The 26638-nt window shown below is 40.2% G+C and overlaps 3 protein-coding genes across 7 annotated transcripts in view; all 3 read left to right on the forward strand.

Moving 5' to 3' along the window:
* LOC125764303 (protein tweety-2-like) overlaps positions 1–17405 on the forward strand; it is a 47509-nt gene extending 30104 nt beyond the window's left edge. For 3 of the 5 annotated variants that reach the window (XM_049428432.1, XM_049428434.1, XM_049428433.1), the window contains exons 3-9: positions 2283–2555; positions 3708–3932; positions 5958–6200; positions 8488–8885; positions 8968–9267; positions 10016–10185; positions 10260–10399. In XM_049428432.1, the coding sequence (XP_049284389.1) occupies positions 2283–2555; positions 3708–3932; positions 5958–6200; positions 8488–8885; positions 8968–9267; positions 10016–10142 (1566 nt within the window). In that variant the 3' untranslated portion in view covers positions 10143–10185; positions 10260–10399. Of the gene's footprint in view, positions 1–2282; positions 2556–3707; positions 3933–5957; positions 6201–8487; positions 8886–8967; positions 9268–10015; positions 10186–10259 lie in introns of those variants that run through there. The other 2 variants (XM_049428435.1, XM_049428431.1) reach the window with 2 other exon arrangements.
* A 371-nt stretch (positions 17406–17776) lies between these two features.
* LOC125764324 (bystin) lies at positions 17777–19684 on the forward strand. The gene is made up of 4 exons (XM_049428474.1): positions 17777–18167; positions 18237–18363; positions 18428–19228; positions 19293–19684. The coding sequence occupies exons 1-4, from the start codon at positions 17897–17899 to the stop codon at positions 19591–19593; spliced, it is 1500 nt and encodes a 499-aa protein (XP_049284431.1). The 5' UTR covers positions 17777–17896; the 3' UTR covers positions 19594–19684.
* A 355-nt stretch (positions 19685–20039) lies between these two features.
* On the forward strand, positions 20040–26196 carry LOC125764338 (secretory carrier-associated membrane protein 5A). The gene is made up of 7 exons (XM_049428491.1): positions 20040–20200; positions 20504–20709; positions 20807–21067; positions 21892–22226; positions 22313–22565; positions 22640–22782; positions 24849–26196. The coding sequence occupies exons 2-7, from the start codon at positions 20653–20655 to the stop codon at positions 24856–24858; spliced, it is 1059 nt and encodes a 352-aa protein (XP_049284448.1). The 5' UTR covers positions 20040–20200; positions 20504–20652; the 3' UTR covers positions 24859–26196.
* The last annotated feature ends 442 nt before the right edge of the window (positions 26197–26638 follow it).

Raw genomic sequence — 26638 nt, forward strand, 5'->3', positions numbered from 1 at the left:
TCGTATTTAAGCAATAGAACTACAATTCTTCGCCTTAAGAATTCTGTTTAATATTGGAAAAAATGTGTTTACTGGAACTCAAAATATATTCATTGTTTTGTAACGTTTTTCGTTTTGTGAAGTAATATCATTGTTTGATTTGCGACCATTTGTCGCCAGCATTCCGGAAGCATGCAGTACCCATAGAATTTAAAAAATATTGCCTAGTCCAACAGACGTACCTGGCCGACAAAAATGTGTGCATAAATTAAGGCATAACATACATCGCGTGCTGGAGCATTAGTTTAAAGCATAATTAAACCATTCCCCCCAACACCTACCAGAGAGTGGTACAGTACGGTATTGTGACTGGGTAAAAGTAAGGTGAATAGGTTTTTTTCTTCTTTGTGTTGAGCAAATCCGCATTGCTGCCGGTAGTGGAAAGTTCAATTAAGGAAACTAAGGATTAAGTTTCGTCTATCGTCACCATGTTACAGTATCGTTTCTTGAGCCTCGTTGTCTTGCTTTAAAGGTTTCCACGGCCGAAAGCGGATGTTTGTAGCGAGGTTTGAAATGGTATATACTTTCAATGGAGCATATTCGGGTCACCACGACCTCTTGGTGGGATATTGGGAACTTTGTGGAAAAAATTTGGAAGAAGTTTTGGGCTTCTTCACGGTTGCTATCCAGTGTGGCAAGTATTAACACGGGGAATTAGGAAAACTTGCACACTTTTGCAAATGATGAAAGTTTTATGGTTTCTGCCCATCATTAGGCTGAGTAAACTTGTGTCGAAAGTATTTTTAAAGTTTTACCACGATAAAAACAATCGCTAGAAGCTAAACGATTCCTCAACACGGTTAAGACTTTGTTTATGTTTAATCAAATCGTAATGTCCTAATAACAAAAAGGCACACAACATTTGTACCACTCGTGTACTATAAATTATTTAGCAGGAAAGATAAACAGGTCCTTTTGCAACGGGGACATAATTCTTTTAATAGACATCCGGTACCGCGATAAGGCAGCTTTAACATTGAATTCGTCTATACGGCAGGGGTTGGCAAAGTCTGGTGCACCAAATTTCGCCAGTTGTGTCACATTTTGGAAGTCCTTTTGTCAATGTTTGAATTCAACATTAGGTAAAAGTATCGCGGGTCGTATTTGATGTTGCCTCAGGCCTCTATTTTATGATATCATCTAATACGTACTTCAAGAAATTTGTTCTTGGTTACCCAAGAATTACCAAGAACACCTCGCATCTTCAGAATTATCTTTACGTGATATGTGACCCCTTTCGTGAGATGTGTTGGTACCCCTATTCTAAAGGGGTAGACTTTTTTTCGTATTCCCTGGCACACACGGAAGTGAAACACACCGACATCCACATCTCCAATTCGTTTGCTTCCGTTAAATAATAGCATTGAAAGAAACCATACCGGAGGGAACATTACCAGCTGTACTAGTTCAGACAAATAGTGTATGACGCTAAAATGACTCGAAATGAAAACGTCATTGTGCAGCACCATGGTTCTAGTTACACCACGACAATCATTGCAGAAGGCTTATGAATAATTTGTCCTGATTTGTCCTCATCATATTCATGCAAAGGTCTCCCCTATTTACGGTGATGGCGAAATGATGGAAGTGCGGTTGCATTGGATTCCGCAACCACAAGACGTTAGTCCACAATTGAATGAAACTGTGTCTGGAGTTCGTTCGACCGTCGTCGCACAGCCATTCTGGGTGTTCTACCTTTTTCCCCGTGTCGGAAAAACATATCGTGCGAGTGCTATTTGCTACACCTCCAGTACTCCTCGTACTCACCATCAAATTACGGACGCCGTCTTCGATTGCTTTTTTGCCACCATTGTGGTTTTTTTTTGGTTCTATCCGGTCAAGCATACGGAAATTCTTTCCGTCCCCCTGTCTTGGAAGATTGTTTGGGCTGTTTGTTGAAAATTGTTGACGTGTAGTAGTAGTACAGGACGCGCGTGCCGGTGGCATTGGTGGTAAATGTAATTCTGCATAGTTTATTGCTCGTTAGCATGCTTCTGAACCATTTTGGTTGTGGTTGGAAAGGGGCATTGATTTCGTCCCGGAATCACTTACACGCTTTATAAGGCTGTGTGTACTTAACCAATAAGTAAGCTTAGAATAACTGCGACTTTAAAGAAATAAAATTCTTGTCCATAAGCACATTTTCTTCGCATAAAATTAATTCTTTTAAATATGAATAACATTTTATACATATTAACACCGTTACTAATGTGATCTAAATATGTGTTCTTTCTCCTTTACAGAGTCTCGGTATACTGGCGTCAATACCGGCAGCCCTACTGATCATTTCACTCGTGTTCCTGCTGCTGTATCTGTTGACGCGCTGTTGCGACCGGAAACCGCGTAAACCCAAGTCACACGGCTGCCAAAAGTGCACCCTAATCTTTTTCGCCATAATCTGCTGTGCTGCCATCGGGCTCGGTTTGTACGGCAACGACGATCTGCATAATGGTGTGCTACAGATCTTTGGTTCGGGTCGCAAGATCGAGCAACTGATACTGAACGTACGAAATCAGGTAAGTGATGTCGTACTGAGCTGTAATCCGTCCGTCTTTACTTTTAGATGCGGTGTGTACGTTTAGTGGTGTTTGCTGTGCCCGTCGCAAAGTACATTAATGTTGAGCATTGCATAGAAAACTAACATACAAGAGTGTGCTAGAGGACATCCAGATTGGAAAAGGAATGTTTTGCGTTCTAATGTTGATGCTGCAAACGTCTAATGCGGCGTTCGTATTCAACTCATTCGAAGATTATGACCACAAACGGGTTTATCGAAGAGTTTGAGCTGCTCGCAGACGAAATCTAAGAAAGCAGGTTTTTGCGGTTTAAATAATACCAGTCATTTATATCGATCGCGAAACTGGCCAACGGTAAAATAGTGCCAGATTTGTCACAAGAACGAACGCGATGTAGTTTGTGCTGTTTCTTTACATTTAACATTAGTCATGGTGTGGTTGCAAATGCGGTTACGGCATGCATATGAGATGCCCTCATTGGCGTGTTGGTTTCGTTTCAGTATTTACCGTGGATGGTGGTTTCATTTTTTTGTTGTTGAATATTTCCCCCCAAGAAATTACCCTTTCCACGAGCAACAGGCAAAGTAATGTGCTCACGAATAACCCTTGATATTTACCCAAAAAAGATGAAATACTTTAAGTTCGTAATAAACGTTTTCTATTTTCCGGATCAAAACGGATTAGTCATGTAAATGATCATTTTAGCCTTAGGCATAAAATAGCTTGATTGTTTAGTTACAGCAATCGATTATCGTCAAATTGAAATGATATCCCCTATCAACTAACTTGAATACTGTAAACATCAAACATTATCTGACCTTTGGCTGGTGTTCGAATAAACTGTTGTAGTGACGTTCATTCTCAATAGATTCGTTAACATACTAATTCTCTCTTAGAAACCAGGCAGTAAAGTATTGGGGATTATTAAAGATGGGGGTAGATGTTACCCTTGCTTCTCCCGCAGTAAATAAAATGCGGAAGGCATTAATAAGTAGAATCGTTCAAGGTACCAGCAGTTTTTGTTTTCTGTGCGATAACTCCTTTATTTTCTCCTTCATTATTCAATTTCGAATATATGTACGCGTGCACTAAAGAATACTTTTTCATCTCAAACTAATTTTTAATACGCTTTCTTCTCTTTTTACTTCACAGACGGAACTGGTTAAGCATAACCTAAAATCGAAGGTGGTACTTTCGGAGCTGGAACAAATCTTCGAACAACCGGCCCATCGGCCGAATGCAACCGCTCTTTATATGCTTCACGATACGGTTAAGATGGCCAAAGACAATACGACCTTTGCTATCAATGCATTGGAAACGATCGTGTATCTTACGCGTCCTGCGTATACGGACATTACATTAAAAAGTTTACTGGACGTAAGTATATCTAGAATTTTTAAAGTAAACATTGAAGTCTAATTGCATGAGGTTACTTTTCTGAAACTCGTATTGAAATTGAAATTAATGTTATTAAATTCATCTTCTGGAGTTGTTATTATTTCTTTAACGGGGTTATGAGACAAGTAATAGGATAATTAGAAAAAGTAATTTCAAAGCTATTCTTCCTGTTGCTGATTCTAAATCAACATTTTTAAAGCATTTATAAAAGAAACTATATAAAGAGCTTAGTAGCAGGTATTAATGGCGTTAGATAAGTATCGACTGAGCTAGAGATCGGAATACCCAAGAGTAATTCTTTTGTGAAGTGTATCGTATGCATCGTATGCAATCGTATGCAATATTACCAATTGACTGTAGCTACACTTAAGCAGAAAAGTGCTAAGCAATGCACTTGGTAGAACGAAATCAGAACACCCGATATCAGCATGTCGATTTGGCTTACATCACACTTGCATTTTCGGTTTGTTCATCCGCTTGACCTAGTTCTTTAGACAGTAAATGAGAAATGTAGCTGCCGAACAGATACGTACTCCCTTCGTCAACTCATCAGAATAAACTACTATTGTCAAAAGCGTTGACTAATGCCGCCAAAAAATACATAGTTTTTTAGGAACCTATTCAAAATTTTATGATAAATCAGACCCCAAAGTACAAGCTCTGCCGCATCAGCTACTATCCAGGTTCTGTACACATTTAGTTAAATTTTCCATTAAAAAAGGCCGGTATTTTTGCAGCATGAACTGTGAAGCGATACGGTAGTAATTGCTCCGGGCTCCATTTCTTCAGTATCGAACAACCCGGTCCCTATGACGCCAGCAACTGGAGAAACACAAAAGCTTTCGCAGAAGATGAAAAATTCACGCTTCAACGCCACCAGTGTTCTATCACACAAACTCCGTGCACTCCCCGAAGGTTTTTAGCAGCAGTGGTTTGGTTCTGTTTTCCCTTGCATAAGAATGCCTTCGTCGTACAAGGGGCCAGGAACGATTGGGCGAAACAGTTTTGATGAAGGATTCTGTTTAGTTTTTTGTTTTATCATGAAGCACTCAACGGTTGACACTTCTTTGACTGACATTTGTGTGTTACGCTTTCGAATGTTTATGCTCTTTACAATAGCCAACATTAGTCGAGAATGTTTTCCGTGTTGATTCCATGGTGTTTCGTCGTGGTTTTTCGATTTTAGATTGCTAACTTTTCTGCTGGTTTAAAGTTAACTGTAATCGTGCACTAGCTCTGGGACCAAAGAATGAATCACATTTTATCTATTGCATAAATTAAAAAGAAAAGCAATTTTCTTTCCTCATTCATTCGTACTATTTTATCGCATTTGAGATTCAACTTGAAACCGTCTGAAAACTACTTGAGTGATGCCAGATTTAACAGCGCTTTCGGCAACCTTTCCCCGCCCCAAAAACATGTTGTTGCCTTTTTGGGGCACCATAGAAATTGCGGAAATGAATTGGTTCACTCTTGCTATTTCTTGTGTACTATCCCTTACTCCATTCTATTGCTGGGGCGTAAATTTAATGAGAACGATAGGAATTGTAGAACCCCGGAATTGAAAACAACTCGAGAAAGAATGTTTGGAAAGTTTACAGGTAGTGCAGTGAAACTTTCCTAATTAATAATTAAAATAGTTTTCTCGTGTGTTCTCACGTAAGAAAATGTTTTGCAGCTTCAGCTTTGCGAACCAGACCCGTGCTCTTGGGTTTTCCATCTTTTGCCTTTCATCGTCATGCTTCTTTCTTTTGAGTGGTGTTGAAAAATTTGATAAAACTTTGTTGAATAGCCGCAGGCAGAATTTTCTGTTTTTTGTTTTGTTTTTAAACTTTTTGTTCGCTTGTGTTTTGAGAACTATATTTTTTTTTATCTATTCAGAACTACATCGTATTGTACTCTCCTACTCTCAATGTATTAAGATTTAAAGAAAAGAATGAAATAAATACGTTCAATCAATTTAAGTATGAAATAAAAAATATTTTATTCTATTTCCTTTTGCAGACTTACGAGTTTTACGAGGAGCTGCGGTGGCCAATTACGCTCGGTTTTCTTACGTTCCTGTTGCTGCTGTGCATTATCCTGATGATTGGAGCGACACGAAGTTCTCGTTGCGCCCTGATCTTCTTCAGCGTTTGCGGGCTGCTAGCCGTCACTGTGTGCTGGCTGCTGTCCGGCATCTACTTGGCTAGTGCTGTTGCGCTGGGTGATTTCTGCATGAAACCGAATGACTTCATATGCAGCCATGTAAGTCTACGAATCGATAATATACTAACAAGAAGGAAGAGAAGTTTTTAAAAAGATAAAAATAGTTGCGCTCGAAAGAGGAAAGTGTAACAAATATTGTTTCTCATGAGATTAACATGCAGAAACTAGTATTGTCGAAGATGCAAAATTCTTGTGTCGATATGTTTTTTTTCTTTATTAAACAACAACTGTCCCCATTCAAATTACTTGAAATGATGTGAACATTTTGAAGAAATGTTGTTTATACAAACTGTTTACAAATGTTGGAAAATGTTCTCTTCGGATACTTCTATTTATCAAACAATTTTATGTGCTTTATGTGTTTCCTTCCAACGGTTGTAGTATCATTCCGCCGATAAATTCTGTAATGCGAAACAATATTCCAGGAACTCCATCACAGATCATCGCATTTCTAAGGAGGCGTACATACGCGGCCCAGGAGGACCATGTATTCATGTTACAACACTTGATGAGATGAAGCTCTTCACCGTTCATTCAACTCTTGTTCAATCCCGCCGTATACGTATTGTCTAACGAAGGAATCGTTTTTTTCCTGCATTTGTTAAGTCCTATGGTCCTACCGTTCATATAATTCACATTTTTTACTTGTGTGTGTTATGATGTGGAATGAATGAAGTTCCCTTCTGGTATTCTGGTGGTTTTGGAGGACTTGAAGAGTTCTGAAACGCAACAGCAATGCAAGAGCATATCTGTGTCCGAGGAAGCAAACAGCGAGTGTGGAGTAATTATTCAGAGTTGATGTTAGACATGTACGTTACCTATTGCGTTCATTCTTGAATGGCCGTCATCCAATTGCTTGGCTTTTCACTATGGTGCGCTGAACAAATCACTGTTCATGAGCATAACTATTCATTCACCATTTGCATTGATGTAAGACTTTGCTTGAAACATGGAATTTAATTTTCATATTGCTTTAGAGGAAATTGCTGACGTTCATTAAATAAAACATCATGGTTTAACGAGTGTCTAGTCTCACGAAGTTCTGTGAGGTTATTAAGAAAATCACAATCTGTTTATTACGAAAAACCCAACTGTTTCACATCTGAAAGCGTATCATAGTACAAAAACAGTAACGATATCTTTAAAGAGCCCAACCATATTAAGAAGTTCGAAAACCCTCTGGAACTTCTTGCGACAGTTTATCGCCATAACAGTGTGAGCTTGTTCATACACCCAAAAACTTGGTAAAAAAAACTACGGTAAAGCGCACGCGAAAAGACGTTTGATAACTTTTCTCTCACATCCGAGCAGAATTGGTAAAATTTGTAATGAAAAAAAAAGAAAAGATCTTTCGATAGAGGAGAAAGATAAACAAGATATAAAATTATCTCCATTATGTCATATCTCAACGTTAATTGGATAATAAAGTTGAAAGTGGGACGAGATTGAGCTGTCTTCATGCAAACTCTCACCACCAGAAGTGACGCTCCGCGAACCGGAACGCATCCTTCGGGGTGTGGATTTGTTGCCGTATACAACGGAAACAATTCTTCCATGCTGACCATATGCTGGATGGTGGTCATGGAAGCGGCATTAAGTTGTTGTACTTCTTTCGTGAATAAAGTCCTTAACATTACGGTTGCCGAATTTCTTCATCTTGGAACTTTAGCTATTTGTTACGCACGTTTTTTTTTCGCAAAAGATGTAAGTTTGTAAATGAAGCACTGCACTGCATTTTCTAAATGCTGCATCCTACTTACTGTTTTTGGTGTTACAACTTTTATCTTAAACTTTACGAGTGGAAACAAAATTTTCGGGGATAAATTTATCATACTTACTGCTAAATCTTTGGGATTTTACATAAATGGGATGGATAAAAATCCGATGCAATGAGAAACTTTGCATACTGGTTGTAATAATTTTGAGTGTTACAGACTACTGTTATTAACGATCGAATAAACCGCATTTTATTAAACCACTCTGATAAAGTTTTTCAATATTAGTTTTCCTATACTTCACTCTATTTTGATAAAACAATGATCTCTGCTTGACCGACTATTTATAAATGTCTGTATAATCTTCAAGGACAAATTTAATTCCACATTAAATGAGTACTTAAGTATGCTTGATGTTTGGGATTCTGCTTTATGGCTGTTGCCTGATAATTCGTGGACTTTGCTGAAATTGCCTGCTTGTTGCTTTTAATGTCCCATTTTAATAGCAGATGAGCAGATGAGGACGAATCGTACTCATTTGGCGTGATTAACATCTGTTTTATCGCTAATACAGTTCTTATTTCATGTTATGTTTTCTCCTATCGTTACAGCCAAAGCTAAAAGATGTCCAGTATACGTATTGCAGCACCGTCGGCACCAACCGGTATGTGTTACGGTTGAACGAATCGAAAGTACACGTGGATCGCGCTAAAGAATCGCTAGAGACAGTTAACAGCATCGGCATGGATTTGTATCCGGGCATTCAGATCAGCTCGAAAGTGAACAAGATCAACGGGGAGCTCGATGATAGCAAGCGCCAGCTGACGGCACTCTCGGTCATGCTGGACCGTCGCACCGTAGCCGAACACTATGCGGATGCTACACGAAGCTTGTGCGAAGGTGGTCTGCTTGGACTCACTTTAATGCTGCTGGCCAGCTTAGTGTCCGCAGCCATTTTAAGCTTGCTCGTTTGTGTCGATTCACACACATGGATTTATCTTACGAAAAAGTATGCAGTTGGTCTGTTTTTGTGTTGCCCTTAGATAATTTAACTAACGATAAATCACTGTTTTTTGGCAATCTCTTAACAGGCGGCCTGGTTACGAGGATAAGGCGGAAACAACGCCACTGTTTCCGGCGGGCGCAAACGCATCACCGGCCGCACCAATCATCGCTTCCGGCACGATGACGATCAATCGAACGCTGCTGCACGCACAAACCGCTACAAGCAACGGGACAACGGGTGGTGCCGGAGCAGCAGCTGGCACCGGAACGCTCATACCGACCAGTGGGCGTAATGGCACCACACACGGAATGCGCGGGTTTGCATCCTATAGTGGCGATGAATCACCGCCACCAGATTATAACGTTGTGGTGCATGATAACAACAGGCATGGCTTCTTTGTTCTTATTTTTTTATTCTAAGTTATCTACATCAAACAAATTGTTCTGTAAAGCATTTTGCAATCATTTCATTTACGTATGTAATTGGTTGTTGTTTTTTTTGCAAGCTGCGACTGCTGGTACTTGGCGACAGTTATACTATGCGTTGTGTTGGGCACGGAGACAAACAACTTTGTACCGCAACAAAGTGCACCGTGTTTGGATGAATATTGTTATTCATGTTTTATATCCTTACTCACTATTCAACATAGTTTTTCGATAAACGGATGCAAACTATTATTAAAGTTAGCAATTAGCATAGCTATGCTCATAATTCGTCGACTGCATTCATTCCAAATGTTAACTTTATTCGTTTGTATTAGTTTCCTTTTTGGGATTAGTGATTTTTTTGCATATTATTTATCATCCGTACATCAGCTACGTACAAGTTGAGGTCATGCATATTAAACCATTTAACAACCCACACACATTTTCATCAATTTTAAAACTTGTGTACTGGAAAATGTATTCGATCGATTTTTCCTTTTATTTTACGATGGTTTGTTTAAGGTTTGTTTTTATTGCACCGCAAATTGATAGGATGTATTACACACAGATCCAATTTATGTTTGTTCCTTAAAGCCCTCGCTTGTACCCAACTGTGCAGACGGTTGTTTCTGCTAAATGTTTCTATACATTTCTTTTTGTTTTTTTTTGTTTTTACTAATACTAATTATGTGTCGTGTAATTTCACAGAGCATCTGGCCATCACACTCTTGGGCGACTACCCTCGCAGCACGCTCCTATGATGGGTCCTAATAACGGCAAATACGCCACCCTAAGTAAACAGTGCAAAACACTCGAATCGAATGATTTCTACTGAGAATCGCCTGCCTGCAATATGTCTGCAGGCAGCAATAAGCTAGGTGAGCATTTTTTTTAGTCTAATATGGTTCTGTTTTACGTATCACAAACTCATGTAATGTTGAATTTCTTTCAGATAAGAAACTGACAGCATCATCCGCAACACTATCCGACAAAGATCCGCGCGACATTTCCAACAATGGCTTTAATCGCTTTGATCCTAAGTATGTGAGCATAGGACCGAAAGCTATCCGCAGCACGGTGAACAACGCAACAGCAAATGTAAACAAGTGTGCGACTCTGCGGCACGGTGGACGTTATGGTGGTTCACTAAGCGTGAGTGCTGGAATAGGAGGCAGTGGTGGCCATCATGCGGTGGCCGGTTTGGGTAGTGCTCGATCAGGCACAAGCCCGAGTCCGAATCTCAAAAACGTTCAGCAGCCAATGTTGAGCCAAAGCCAAACACAGCAATACAAGCAGCATCATCAGGATCGGCAGCTGTCGTCCTCAGGTGCTGCTCCGGGAATGATCGTCGGTGGCGGTTCAGACCGAACCGAGCAAAAGCTTGCCATTTCAACCGTGTCGAAAGAGTACAGCCAACAATCCTACTCGTGCGCCACACTGCCGTACAAGAAGCCCGGAAGCGGCTACACCGAAACAACGACTGCACCGGCAACGGTAACCACATCGATACTGAAGAAGGAAAGCAATCTGGATAGCCAACATAACCAGCGTTACGCTCCAACGGTTTACAGCATCGACACTTCCGCCTACCATCATCAGAGGGAAGGCAGTGGAGGTGGCTTTCATCATCATTCGCAACAGTCACATCATCAGCAAGCGCTGCCACAAACGCAACAGCCACAACAGTATCAACAGCAGCAGCAAACACACCACAGATCGCTGTCGAGCACAAATCAGTTGTATCAGGAGACGGGCGCGGGTTCAGTATTCGCCAGCCCGCCACCATCGATTGCGTCAACTGCGACGACACGTTCGAATGTGTCGATCATTAACCAACCGCTACCAGACATACCAACCAGTGCTGGCGGTGGCGGGAGTAGCAGCGTTGCTGGCAGTTCAATCAAAAACAGCCAACAACCGCTCTGTGCCGCCACCCTCAATCAGTATCGGTCGCTGCAAAGACCACACAAGCAGCAAACCGGTAGCGGCGGTCTGTCCACCCTAACGACCCCAACGGGACTCGGAAAACCCACTATTCCACCCAAGGTGACCCCACCGATGTTGCCCCCGAAGAACCGACACAAAGACGATTCGCAGTACCAGAGCAAATCGGCAGCGATGGCGTCCGGTTCGGGCGGATTCATCGTTACCCCTCCACTGCCACCCTCACGGCCACAACAACCGTTACCTCAACCACCACCGCCACCACCAATTCAATCGCTTCACCATCACCATAGCCAGGCAGGAGGACAGCAGGGCAAATCTTCGTACGGTGGTAGCAGTGGTATGAGTATATCGAGCAATTTTAATGCCATCCAGCAACAGTTGCAAAATCAGCTTCATTTCAAGCAGTACCATCAACTTACGCAGCAACCGTGGCAACGGGAGCAACTACCCCAGCAATCTGGGCCGAACGTGAACGTAGCAACGAATAGTAGCACTTTTGCAAATTACGATCGTCAGCAGGCGGGTCTCAGTTCTAGCAGTCGCAATCGTTCGTATTCCGGTGGAAGTAGTAGCATCGACCAGCCACCACACTCCAAACCGAGCAATATTGAAAAGGCCAAGAGCCATCACCATTCGTCGTCTGCAGCCGCTCCAGCCCCCAGTGGAGGAGGATCAATGGTGGCGAATTATCAAACTCTTCCGAAAAATCACCATCATCACCATAACCCGCAGCAGCAATTTCAGCAGCAACAACAGCAGCAGCAACAGCAACAGTACCTACAACAAGGTCAATCGAGTTCGTTCGGTTCCACGAGCAGTGCTGGTCAACATCAGCCGCAACCGAAAAGCATCCTCAGCAAAACACGTCCCAACGAAACACGAGAACGGGAGCAGCGTGAACGTGAAAGGGAGCAACGGGAAAAGGATCGGGATCGTGATCACCATCGCGAGCGAGATCGGGATCGTGATCGAGATCGGGATCGAGATCGTGATCGGGATCGTGATAGAGATCGAGATCGGGACCGTGATCGAGACCGTGATCGAGACCGCGATCGGGATCGAGATCGGGAACGAGACAGAGATCGGGACCGCGATCGAGATCGGGAGCGAAATCGAGACCGCGAACATCGTGAACGAGACCGCGAACGTGACAGGGACAGAGAACATCGAGAACGGGATCGTGAACGGGAAAAGGATCAAGACCGAGAACGTGACCGCACCGAACGGAGTCACCATCATCGATCTAGTCATGAGTATCATCACGATTCTAGCCACGGTACGCAAACCAACAGCAAAAATCCGAACGTGTACTATCGTTCGCTGCAGCGTGGTGGTTTGCAAGCGAATAATGATCTCTACTCTGTAACAGAATTGTGAGAAAGGTTTGATTTTTAAGTTTGTTCTTATGCAGCTTAAGTTCGACTTAATCAACCCATCTTTCAACTGCTACTACTACCAGTACTACTACTACTACTACTAATGCAACTATTATTCGATTCGGAGCGATTAAATTGTAGCGATATGTATCGCGACCGCACGCACAATAGAGAGCAGGCTTCTCATAGCGTGTCGGAGATGTCGCGTGTGCTAGAGTTTTCTTTTCGATTGTTTCTTTGTCTACCGAATGTATCTTTCTCTAAGCGTTCTCTTATATTAAAACCGAATTTCTTATCTGATATAGAACACAACAAATGCTCATACGTAACAAAACGTAACTCGGATGGCACAATTTCTTTCTCTGCAATTTGGGGAAAGGCCTACCAGCAATAGTATAGAGAGTTAAGGAAATTCAAGCGTAAAGAGGTCTATGCAAATTTTAATACAGTCTTACTAGGGACAAACAATCGGCAGAGTTAAGTGTGTTGTCTATGCGTAGACATTTTATTGTCTAGGTAAACTGACTGTGGCCAAAAAGGATCGCAACGTAGACTCACGATTGAACAAATATCGACCTGTAACGATAATGTCACCAACAAGGTACGGAAGCATAAAAATCTATCAAACCAATATTCAATTTTTACACAAGCTATTGTTGATAAAAAAAAATGTCATGACTGTACATAGAAAGCAAAGGAAATACAAGCGGAAAAAGACTCCAAAAGGGGGGGCGAAAACTTTTACTGTTAATGTTATTCAATACTGTCTTTTCAGACTAATGTAGTGCAACCACAAAATAAACAACGTAAATAAGGAAGATCTCTTTACTCTACAAAAAAAATAGAAACTTCAACCTAAACTCGCCAAAAAGTAAACAAACAAACATGAAATGAATTCATTGCAAGTTGCACGAAAAGAGTTTCTAAAAATAGGAACTCAAGAAAAAAAAAATAGTTTTGCACAGTTATGAAACATTAAAAAAAATCTCAATCGAGACATTCCTCCAACAGGATATGAATAAACATGGCAAAGACACGGGAAATGTATAGTTGTTTAGAAACGAGTTAAGCAAAATGTAAGCAAAAACAGGTCAAGATTTTCCAACAGGAGTGCACGCAAAGTGAAAAAGTTTAAAGAAAAAAAAATACAGCAAATGAGATCTAATATGGCGAATTAAGAGAGATAAAGCATGAACACTTGATATACAAAATTATGCCTAGAGTGAAAACGTACATTATAACACTACCAATTGGGAAACAGTTACAAGGTGGAAATTTAGAAAGGCGGAATGTCATTTCCTTTCTTTGGTTGCGAATATTTTCCATAAAGTTTCCACTATATTTCTATATTTTCATACTGCTGTTAATGCTTTCCTTTTTTATGCACATGTAAAATCATATCCTTGTTACCACTATCTCTACTAGACACCCAAAACCTTTTCTTTCTTTGCCCTGCAGAGTATTTGTCAGTTTTCTTATCTAGTTTATTTGTTTGCAGTAAATGTTTTTAATTTGTTTAGTTCCATGTTCCAAATACTATATAATGAGAATACTATGTGTAAGTGGAAATGAAAAGCGGCGAAGAGTAAATGAATGGAGGCAAGCCGAAATTTTTATACCAAATCTCGTTAAGCAACATGAAGGAAAAGTAATATAGAACTTTAAAGAATAACTAAGGCGTATCAGCGCTTATAAGTATGAATCAATTCCACGATACATGAGAGACTACAAACCGCGGTAGCGAATAAGGGATAGGAACACTCTTACAGTACACAAACACGAAATCGATTTTTCAAACACATACACACACACGCCCGTCGAGCCTACACCAGGTAGGTGGACAGAATGGCAAGTAATAACATATGATGCATTAATTAATTCTCGAAACAAATCAAATTCTAATCATAGTTGATGAAAGCCAACACACAAGGAAATCTCGTTGAAAGCATTACATAAACAAAGCGATAGGCACATGTATCGTAAAATTATATTAAGCATATAATAAAGCATTGAAACATTACAACGTTACAACAGGTAATAGAAGCGAGGACGAGGGTTTGATGATGGTCACAACATAGTTTAGGCTGTTAGTCACACGGGAACCCCTTTTGCAAATGTGAGAAATGACGCGGTATTAAGTAGAAACGGGAAGATGGAAAAACACTGTTCGTTAGAAAGCGAAAACTAGGTATAAACAATGGAAAACGATTTACAAGAAGAACAAAAAAACACATAAAACGTAGTAGCGGATTAGTACTGGAAGTAAAATCCGATAGTAATCAAAATTTTCCCTTCACTTACCCTTACAGCATTACACATACACCCAAGTCAGCAAAGATAGGGAATTAATTTAGCTCAAATTAAAGGGAATGAAAACAGAATGATTCAAATGCAACGGACGCCGTAGTTGATTGAGCCACATCGTTTTGTTTATTTCAAAGCCATGCTAAAATGTACAGTTGCAGTTGCTAGTTAGAGTCAAGTTAATGGTTAGTGCTGATCACCATCTTCACAAATTTCAAAAAGATTCCTTTTACGCGAAGGTAATACTTGACGGTAGCGTGATGCAACTGAATGTTTATTGTTTTGTTTTTAAATTTTCTCAAATTAAAGACCGAATTAAACTTAAACAAGGAATTTTTTTTAACAACAAATTCTAACGTGTTGTTGGATACAGTTGATGTAATACAAATTAGAACGGATAACCAGTCGGGAAGAGGAATTTTTGAAAAGTGAAAGTGAAAGCAAAGTGAAGACATACTTACTGCAAGCAAGCCAGCATTTTTCGGGTCAATTTACTAATGTATAAGAATGGGATGAAATGTAAAAAAAAGGAATCTATTAAAACATAAAAACGAGCGGGATGAACGCGCAGTGTTTGCTGAATTGGGTTGTATTGTTTTAGTAAGCAATAGTTATGCATTTTAATTATAAATAGAAGGCTCAATATTTATAAACGTTTTCTTTCCGCACTACGTTTGCCGTCTTGAACACCGCTCCTCCCCCCATCCAGTAACAATACCTTTGCCCATAATGATGCCACAGCCTAGCGCGATTTTACAGTATTTTAAATTGACTTCAAACATGGACCGAGTGATACACCGTGTCCGTAGGCAAACGACAATGATTTTATAGCATTTTGTTCGCCAAATAGAGAACGAAACAAAGCGCGTAAACCGTGTGTGCTTATGTTAAAAGTTGTAATAAAACAGATGTTCTAATGCTTAAGTTGCACCGAGAGTAGACTGAAACGAAGAGTTAACGAAGCAAATGGAAAGTATGATAGATACAATGAAAAGATCAAGCGAATGATTGAAATCCAAACCCAAATAGATAACGTACCGAATGCAGATAGCATTGAACTTATTGAGTTGCAGTTTAAATTTTAATCAATCAGTACATTAAAATGTTCATAAGTTTCGTAAATTAGCACACTTTGGCAAATACTAACATAACAACAAAAACAAACACACCAACTGAGCTTTTCGATATCAGGCAATGTTGCATAGGGAGCAAAGAACACGCACAATATATTTGAAACGGTTTTTAAGTTTTCCGTTTATAGTCTGTATGAAGAGAGAAAAAATGTAACTCAATCTTTCGCTTTGGTTGTACGATTCAAACCTTATAAATGAACGCATGTTCATAAAGCTGCAGGGTGACATTAATCATATTTTATTTTAATTTTTAAGAATACAAAATCCTACGTTATTATTCTGCTCAGTGGAAATACAGTAAGATGAATAACGCAAACAAAGCGGATAGAGCCAACGACAAAGTAAACTTATAAAGAAAATATGTAAGGAAAACAAAAATAGCAACTCCTGTCGGGATGCACTTGGTAACAGTTTGAGGAAAATGTAGAATATGTCAAAACTTTTAGGACTTATTAGTATTACGATATAAAAAAAGACGAAAGAGCTGATTTTCCATTAAGTAAAGCAGCAGTTATTTGTATCAGCACCCGACGGTGAATGATGAAATGATGGTGTGTGAAGTACTCGAATGGACCTCTTTGATAGGCTCACGTGGCGCATCCTTGATTGCATTTTACATTAACTTATGGACAGGGTGCGCAAAGTAGGAAATGAAACCAAGTGTGTGTGTGTGTGTGTAAGTGTGTGTAAGTGTGTGGTCGTTACGGTAGACCGATTGTTTATGCTGTGTGATGTTGCTAGTTACATGAAGGGTGCCATCTTGATTAGAAATGAAAACATATAATCGTAATATAGAACACGCAGAACGTGAAATAATATGCGCCAATCACACATACATACACACACGGACACATACACATATAAATATATATATACATAAATAACACCGCCACGCACAGATGATATAAAGTGGAGCGCGCCTATATTCAGCTCTCGGTTCTGTTAAGTTTAGTGCTGGTTGTACACGATGATTTTTTCCTGTTTTCCATTTCAGTAGTTAGTTGGTATAGATTAAGCTCATACATTACTTGTGCTTCAATACAGTCAGCATAAGGGCAGAAAATTAATTTCCAACAGTGGATTTCAATTGCAATATTACGTTTCCAAGATCCATGGAAAACCCGAAGCAGGAACACTTGCACGCATACATACACACCCGTGAACCGATTTTCCGTTAGTCAGCAAAGAATCGGTATTTATTTAACGTACACTTCACTTGGCCGTGCATCACTTTATCTGCCGAATCGATTAGTGTTTCATATTTAGTCAGTTTTACTTCCATAAAGAAAACACGAGAACACACGATTGTGAAAAGGATTAATAAACAAATCAAAATAATTGATACGCATTTGATCTTTTATTCATTAAACGAAGTTTTGGTAAAAAGGTAACAGTATCTCGGAATCTTTTACATTGTAATCATTTTAAGGTTTTTTGTTATGATTTGTGTTGATACAATTTAACGACATCTACTGACCACGTGCTCAGTGTTAAGTTTTTTCAAGTTAAACGCATAAGCTTCACAATTAAGCTACAAATGATTTATTTTTACTGGCGTTTAACTTACATATGGTAATGAATTCTCGCTTATTTATCGAAAAAACAATGATTTCTAATTTCATACAAAATTATTTAAAATTTCAGCGCCCTTTTGAATCAAAACATTTCACGGTTGCAGTTTGACACGTGTCAAACCATAGTCTTTTTCACTGATCACCCGTTGTGCGTAGCTGTCAATACTTGCACGAGGTTATTGTTTTTCTTTTGTGCGTTGTTGCGGCTTTTCTCGTGTTAGCGGAAGGAAAAATAGCCTTTAAATTGGATAAAACATGGGTAAATCAAAAGCACTCCGTATAAAGAAAATCGCCGGGCCGAAAGCTTTCCTCGAAGAGCAATTGAACGATGGTCGAGTGTCCAAGAAGTCCAAACAGCCCAAAATACGGCTGCGGGCAGAAGAAAGCAACTATGTCGATTCGAAATCGTCCAAAAAAATCTTGCGACAAGCGCGTAAACAACAGGCGGAATTGAATTTTCTCGACAAATCCTTCGGTCCATCGCTGGCAGAATCCGCTTCGCTAAAACGGCGACATCGTTTGGATGGTAAATATCCCATGGGGCTGCCTTTTTTTGCGGAATGCCACATCACACATCTTGTTTTCCCTTCACCAGACAGAGAATCATCCGACGAGTCGGACTTGGAGGATCGTAATGAACCCGATATTAATGGAGAAAATTTGTACGACGATATTAAAATCACCGAGGAAGATGAGCGTGCACTGCAAATGTTTCAAAACAAGTAAGGACTCTCCGAATGAAGTATTTTGCGTTGCGATACTGATGTATGCCTTTTTGTTTTACAGAGATGGCACGAAAACCCGTACCCTGGCCGATATCATTTTAGAGAAAATGACGGAGAAACAGACCGAAATTCAAACACAGTTCTCCGACAATGCCTCGCTTAAGCTGGACGATATCGATCCGAACGTGCGCCAGATGTACAAAGGCGTGCGGGATGTTTTGAAACGCTACCGGAATGGTAAAATTCCGAAAGCGTTCAAGCTCATCCCCAAGCTGCGGAACTGGGAACAATTTCTGTATATTACGGAACCTCAGCAGTGGAGTGCAGCAGCAATGTTTCAGGCGACACGTTTGTTTTCGTCCGGTCTTACGCAGCATATGGCGCAGCGTTTCTACAATCTCGTACTGCTGCCGCGCGTTCGTGATGATTTGGCTGAATTCGGTCGTCTCAACTTCTTTCTGTATCGATCGTTGAAGAAAGCACTGTTCAAACCGGGCGCATTTATGAAGGGTATCGTGTTGCCTCTGCTCGAGTCAGGCGATTGCGCCCTGCGTGAGGCAATCATCATCGGCAGCATTGTCAGTTGCACGTCCATCCCCGTGCTGCACACAGCGGCATGTTTGTTGAAAATTTGTGAAATGGAATATTCTGGCGCGTGTTCCGTATTTATTCGCATCATTTTGGATAAACGGTACGCGTTACCGTACCGAGTAGTCGACGCGGCGGTGTTTCATTTCCTGAAGTTTGAACAGGATAAACGTGATATGCCTACGCTTTGGCACAACGCTTTGCTGACGTTTGCCCAGCGGTACAAAAACGATATTTCCTCCGAGCAGCGAGATGCGCTGTTGCATTTATTGAAGTAAGTATACTCGAATCTAGTAACTTTTTAGTACATTTAATTAACCTTATGCTTTCGTTTGCAGGAAAAAATCGCACCCTAAAATTACTCCGGAAATTCGACGGGAACTGCAGGCTGCTCGTTGCAGGGATGTAGAAGTTGGTCAAAGTTTAGCTTTGGAGGGAGAAATGGAATTCGAGGAAGATAATGATTATGCACCAATGGAAGACGATGGAGAGGCACACGGATCCCAACGTGTAACGTTCTCATCGAGCACACAAAGGAAAGACGTAGAACCCTTGGATAGCGACGACGATGATGATGATGATGATGATGACGATGAGGACGAGGACGATGATGAGGAGGAAGATGAAGAGAAATTATAATAGCGCTAGTTTCATGAGAAGGTAAAATATGTTCTATAATAAAAATATTATTGCTTGTATAATCCTCCTGTTTATACAAGGTGCGTCATAATACCATAAACTTTTCCATTTTTTGGTCAAAATCCTCATTCAGTAATAATTGGTACAATCGTAAGCTAACTATCGGTTATCAAATTAAGATATAACGAACCGTTTTGCGTCGTTTTTCCTGCTTATTGCCAATTCCCCGCGGGAAGATTGGTCATTTGTCTGTGTTAATTAGCAGTATCTTCTTTTCCCCATAATCCAAAATCAGAATCCGAATTTTCATTATTGTAAAAATTATGTGTTTGAGTTGTAATTCACAAAACAAATCGAAAATATTTGGTAGAAGTGCAATCCAAAATTAGGAATTCAAAAAAGCCCTCTATTGTCACTTGAAATGGCCTGGAACTTTTGACAGCAGAGAATCCTCACAAAAATCAAGCTGTCAGGTGGATGAGTAAGCCAAGTGAAGAAGGAAAAAAGAACAATCCTGTTAAGTTCGCTTTTCCAGCTGCTTGTATCAAAAACCGTACAGAAAGGTGTAAATATTAATTATTCTACCCCGCATCCCCTGCGTTGTGAAGTAAGTTTTTGTGCCGAAAGCCACTAGCGAACAGTTGCGCTTCATAGCTATGTGTTTACATGCTAAAAAGCGTACGAATTTCATTCCGAATCGCAGACTGATAACAGCGGACAAATGACGTAGCTACTGTTTGTGGGTAGTACGAGAAAAAGTTTGCTCTCGGTTGGTGCTGCTTTGATGTAGGGAATAGTTCGCCGAAATAGGGAACCATTCAATCCCACGCGATTAGGAAGCAAACACAGTGCGTGAAACATTACGGAGCAGTGTCATTAATTCCGCATTTTTTCCATTTTTCCTTATTAGTCTCCCCCAGCCTGTACGCGATTGGAGTGAGTCGTCGCCAACAATCGTGCACGACAAGTGGCGACACAGCGAAAGATTGTTTGCTTGAAGCTTGACAAATTGTGCTTGACTACTACGACGCTTACAGTGGTACAAACGGCAACACAGCAATGGCTGGATTGAACGACAATCCGTTCGGTGAGCCGGAAATCGACAATCCGTTTGCGGTAAGTGTGATTTGGAAATCCAACACCGTAATGCGAACCAAACCCGCCGGCGTTTTACGCTAGCTGGAAACTGACTCTGCTTCTCAATCCTTCACAGGATCCTTCGATACAGCAGATCACGAGAAACACGACTAGTTTGCAACAGACTCTAGATGACTACCGACCGTTCGATAATGATCGTAATGTGCTGGGCAATGGCAGTGGAGCTAACCAACCGGCTACTCTACACCCGTCCACACAGTCCCCACCAGTGTACAACCAAAGTGGAGCCCAATTTCAAACCAATAGCAATGGTGCAATGTCACCGAGCGGAAGCAAACCGGACGGAATGACACAGATCTCCACCGCCGAACTCGAGGTAAGTGATTGGCAATGATTCTTTTCTCCTTTTTTACCATATGGCGAAAAACTCTAATCATTATTGTAATATTCCTCATCATTGACCCTATGATACAATGGCAACACTTTCTCGAATCTCCACACATCCTAATGGACAATCGTTGGCTATCTTCCGCTGTCTTGCGTGACCGGTATTGTGATGAACTTTTTACAACGAACCAAAGAATCTTCGGGTATGTTTAAGTGTTTTTTTGCTGTTAGTTTGTAACACTTGTTCTATTTTAAAATGCCCTTTTGTTTCGGTTGTTCTTAACTAATCGCTTCATTTTCCAAATCTTGATGCTTTCAAAACGGTCTCAATTGTCCGTCCTGCTTATTACCCCTTATCAATCATTAAAAAGAAGAGAAAAAAAATGCATTCCTTTTCGTCATCTCCGATTATTTTTTTTTTCTTTCTTTTGGTGCTCAGTGACAATTTATTTCGATTCGTGTCTGACAAAACAGTGCCTTATCAAAAACTACCATAGCAAGCCACAAACCGTGTACCGCGTATATGAAGCAATACGCTTGTGTTTGTGAGATGACTAATTAACGGCTTCCGTTTCCTTCACACTTGCTTTGATTGATTTTCTGGCTTCGATTAACGTTTTGCAATGGGAATGCCATTATAAACACATTTACATTTCATGGCAGGGAAGCAGACAGTTCCTGTCGATGTATGATTATTCTTTGTAGAAATAAATGCTAATATTATATCATTTATCGCATCGAAAAAAAGAATACATTTACAGCACAGAATAATGTAAAACCATTGTATAAATGCTTTGTTTCTTCCCTCCACAGCGTGCTCAGGAAGAGCTGGAGCGCAAAACGCGCGAACTGGAACGCCGGGAAGCAAATATGATGCGCAGCACCAATGGGCAACCGAACAATTGGCCCCCGCTGCCATCGTTCTGCCCGATGCAGCCATGTTTCTACCATGACATCAGCCTCGACATTCCGTCCGAGTTCCAGAAAACGGTCACCCGACTGTACAAGCTCTGGATGTTTTATGCGCTTGTGATGGTGGTTAACATTCTTGGCGGGCTGGTGATACTGATCCATTCGGGCGAGTTCCGCACGTTCGGGTTAAGCATCTTCTATGCGATACTCTTCACGCCGGCATCGTTCCTGTGCTGGTAAGAAAATGCAATCGACGCATTCCTTGGACTTCCTGAATGCTAATAATTTATTCTTTTTTTTTTTCATTCCATCTCTCCTCAAGGTATCGCCCAGCGTATAAGGCCTTTAAGACGGACTCGAGTTTCAACTTCATGATGTTCTTCTTCATCTTCTCCTTCCAAGCGCTCGTGACCACCATACAAACGATCGGGTTTCCCGGTTCGGGCACGTGCGGTGTCATCATGGCCATTAGTCAGTTTAGCTCGGGCTGGGGCGTTGTAGTCGGCCTGTTTCTGATGTGCATAGCGCTTGCCTACGGTACCTGTGCTGCTGGCAACATTTTTATGCTTACGAAGGTAATCTAAAATTAAATGAATCCATTATCAAATCGATCTTTACTTATGTGCATTCCGTTTTTTTCCCCAAACAGATCCACCAGATTTATCGTTCGGGTGATAAAATCACGATGGGCAAAGCACGCGAAGAGTTCCAGAGCCAGTTTATGAGCAACTCGATCGTGCGTGATGCAGCAGCCGGTGCGGCCCGTGCCTCCGTTCAGAGCACCTTGAACAGGTACTAGAGACGTATTTTGATTGCGTCTCCTTCACATCCTCACTACTTTCATTGCTACTTCTACTTCTAAAACTGCAACAACAAAAAACAATCCCCGTTGTTATTATTACTGTTACTACAAAACACCACCACTTACTCACGAGCACTACCTACATTTACCTACCAACCCAACCTGTACTTTTGTCCAATACGTACGCTTCGATTCCGAGACCACTTAGACCAGTACGGACTGTCTTTAACGAATTCTCCTCCTTCCTGCATTGCCTATCGCCTTGCCGGCCTTTGTACGGCAGAGAGACCGATCTCGCTTAACCCAATCCCCCAAATAATTAAAAAAAAAAATGAACAAAACCACCCTGGAACTGTCGTGTAGAATGGACAAATCACACGTTATGTTTCGTACTGCAGCCCCTACAGTTTATAAAATCCTGCAATCCCAATGTTTCCCCCCAATTTCGGTATTAAATGTTTTTGATAGTGTACGGTTTTTTTTTACAGTAGCATTTTTGTTATTGTTTTTTGACAAAACCTTTTACACACCCCCTATTAGTAGAGCGCCTTTCCGTTTTTCATCGCGACGTTTTTCCACCATTCCGCGCGATTTTGTCGTTTTGTTGTTGTTTTTGTTTTGTTTTATTTCGAACATTTCTTTTTCCTGTTTGATAAAGAATGTTCTCAGTTTACCTCATATGTCTCCAAGCTCATATGACCGAACGCAGCGTAGTTGTGTGCTATCCGTTTAATGAATTCCGTTTGCTTAAGGATCGTATTTAATGACGCAAGCTAAAAGGTGTATTGTCCAAAAGTTCTAGGCAGCAAAATTTACTTTTCCTTCGAACTATCAAAAGCAACATAGGCCGGGTGGGACAAAATAAAAAAAAAAACCTAACAGTAATAGTAAAGGGGGGATATGATACCTTTGGAATGTTAGCATCCGAGTGTGTCCAAGAAGCGTGTAAAACTCGCATCATCTCCATTGTCGTTACTTAACCAAACGGTGTAAAGAATTGTTACAAAATGTAGCAAAATGGAATTGATTGCGAACAACTTTCGTTACAACAGTACAGGAAACAGGTGTGTCTTAAAAATTCTTTTCCACTAACATGTGATCATTCATCATAAAACGATCGATACTCCCTCTACCCGCTATGCAACGATCCCGCGTGGATAAAGTTTCGTGGTTACTTTTTGAGCGCAAAAAGATTGAATTAGTTTAGGCAAAACAAAAACCCCCCCTTACTTTATGACTAATAGATATACGTGAAAAAATTCCACAACTGAAGGTTCATTTTCTAAATGGCGCAAATTGATGTGTTGAGTCAGATGTAGGCGCAAAACAAAGGCAGAGCCCCCCGCGGCCTGTCGATTTAAAAATGTGAAGTTAATTTTTGATGAGCAAAAGATTCAAACGACGTTTAAAACGATTATCATTACTATGGAAACTTTACTTATGATTTATATTTATCTTAGCTTTACAACGTGACAGGAGATAATATGAAAACACTATTACACGAATAAAGAACTCTCCGCCACCAGGAATGAGAAACATACATATGAAGATCGGGTTTTTTTTGTTTGTTTGTTTGTTTGTTGGACACTGTCTTTTGTATGTTTTTTTTATGCTAGTTGCTAGATTCTTCTTTCCCAGTACGCATGCATTTTCCCCGTTTACAATCTGCCGGTTTAGGTGAGAGTTTTCTTTTTATTCCTCTAAGGAAATTTTGCCTTTTTTTGTTTTTGTTTAAAGTGATGACCTTTATCTATTGAATACGATTAATTTTTTGAAGTAGTAAATTGCCTGCCTTTAAATGCTAGTGAGTGAGTTTCTAATTTTGTTTTCGGTTCCTTTTTGTAATGCATGTTTCATTAAAAACTTTCCCCTTTGCAAAACATGAATTTAACGAATACCCACAGATCAGTCGGGAATTGGAAAGGGTTCAATGATGTACGACATTCGAAATGTTTACTCTTACCGATGCAACTTTTTCCTTCCCAGCTGTGTGTTCATTAGCCATATATTAAAATCCACCTGTGTTTCTGTATTCGGTGTGTTGTTACATTTCTAGCCCGTATTGAATAAAATGTACCGAGCGAACCCGATTCGATGCGATGTTATCTCACAGCCTTTCTCCTCCTTCCTCCTCGGGGCAACGGAAAGGTTGCAGGAACCGGAAAATAGAAGCTCGATTCGTACTCTGACACACGCGGGAACGGATTCAACGGATGGAATCAATAGTTCCAATGCTACCCAAGTATTCCTATGAGAAGATGGCAATGTGGCAGATTGTTAGCGGTGTCTAGGATGCTCAGTGTCCGCTATGTTAAATTTACTAAACCAATTCCGTTTGACGCATGGCTCCCATCAGTACTTCCAACCCTCAAAACTATCATGTTTGGTAATGTTTCCGAACTGTTCATCCTTTCTTGTTGTTCGTTTATCTTGTTTTAATCGTTTTGATTTGCCAAGCAGCTATTAAATTGTGTCCCAATGGATTTTAATGTTTAGATGTCCCAGGAGCTCTGTAAGGCGCATCCTCCCAGTATCCCATACCCGGCCTGCAGCTTTTTTGTTTAACTTTTTTTTTTGCAAATTGGCCATCACACAAACGCTGCCACAAAGGAATGCTGAACTAGGTGAAATTTCCTTTTTCTTATGTAAAACAAAACGCAAATGGAAAACGTGTCCGAACGTTAAATGAACTTTTGTTTTTGTAAGCCGTTAAGTAATCACCTGCATATTTAGAGGCACCTTCCCTACCTGTTCCACAACTCGAAAAGTACACGATATCCTATCATAGCAAGAATATGTGAATTGAGTGTTATACTTTTATATTAATGATGCAAAGTAATGTACAATTTATGTACTATTGCACTCCGTGGAACGTGTGTCGTATGTTTTTTTTCTAATGCACTGAACGCAAACAAGTGTAAATTTATAAACTTATTAATAAGAACAAACTCACGTGTGCTAAAGCAAGGATAGATGATAGATGGCTCTAACGCGAAAGTGTTGTAATGAAAGCATGAGCGAATCGTTTGCTGGATTGAATAGTAATATACACCGTAAATTCAAATCAAAACATATTAATTCGTTACACATATTTTCTTCAAATCATCACACATAAACGGTACACCGTATATTATGCTGAAGGAAACCAACATAAACGGATACAAAGAAAGAAAGTGTTTGTGTTTGCTCTAGTACCTACTAATATGATTTAACTTTATTACTTAAAAACGGCATTTAGTAACGTGAGCAGCAGACGTGTGAAAGAAAGTAGATAAATGATGTGAAACCCAATACACACATGATGTGCTCTCGATGTAAAATTTAATACTGCTAAACATAATGGAATAAAAACTGTATTATCCGTACCATGAAGATGGTTTAAGAAATTGAGCAAAATAATATAATATATGTACAGATAATGCTTTTATGATGACATGCTTGTAAAACCGAATTAGAAAACTTTATTTTCCGGTTGTTCGTGCACAACCGTACGATGATTGTTTCCAACAGTTGCTTTAAACACTGCGGGGAAAAACTAAAGGAAAATTTGCTGCAACACCTTGAAGGAAAGCGAAGAAAAATATGCCTTAAAATCTGAGTTGAAAAAAGTGTAAAACTGCAGAAAATTCTTCATAAAACGGATAGTAAAAACGGAAAAACAAACCTCGAGAACTCAAAGAAAACTATGGAGAAACTCAATTGAAAAATTGCTGAAATATTTGAGTAAAACTAGAGGAAACCCTATGGAAAATTCTTATACTCCCCGAAGGAAACCAACATACAAATGTCGAAAAACAAATTACCCAAAAGCTTGCGGAAGGTTATTGAAAAGTTTTGAAAAAAAAT

This window comes from Anopheles funestus, chromosome 2RL, assembly GCF_943734845.2.
Source record: "Anopheles funestus chromosome 2RL, idAnoFuneDA-416_04, whole genome shotgun sequence".
Taxonomy (NCBI): domain Eukaryota; kingdom Metazoa; phylum Arthropoda; class Insecta; order Diptera; family Culicidae; genus Anopheles; species Anopheles funestus.

Coding starts and splice junctions, on each gene's coding strand:
- LOC125764324 (XM_049428474.1), top strand. CDS start 17,897: ATGGGTAAATCAAAAGCACTCCGTATAAAGAAAATCGCCGGGCCGAAA. Junction 18,364..18,427: donor CTGCAAATGTTTCAAAACAA/GTAAGGACTCTC, acceptor TTTGTTTTACAG/AGATGGCACGAAAACCCGTA. Junction 19,229..19,292: donor GCGCTGTTGCATTTATTGAA/GTAAGTATACTC, acceptor TTTCGTTTGCAG/GAAAAAATCGCACCCTAAAA.
- LOC125764338 (XM_049428491.1), top strand. CDS start 20,653: ATGGCTGGATTGAACGACAATCCGTTCGGTGAGCCGGAAATCGACAAT. Junction 21,068..21,891: donor TCTCCACCGCCGAACTCGAG/GTAAGTGATTGG, acceptor TTCCCTCCACAG/CGTGCTCAGGAAGAGCTGGA. Junction 22,566..22,639: donor ACATTTTTATGCTTACGAAG/GTAATCTAAAAT, acceptor TTCCCCAAACAG/ATCCACCAGATTTATCGTTC.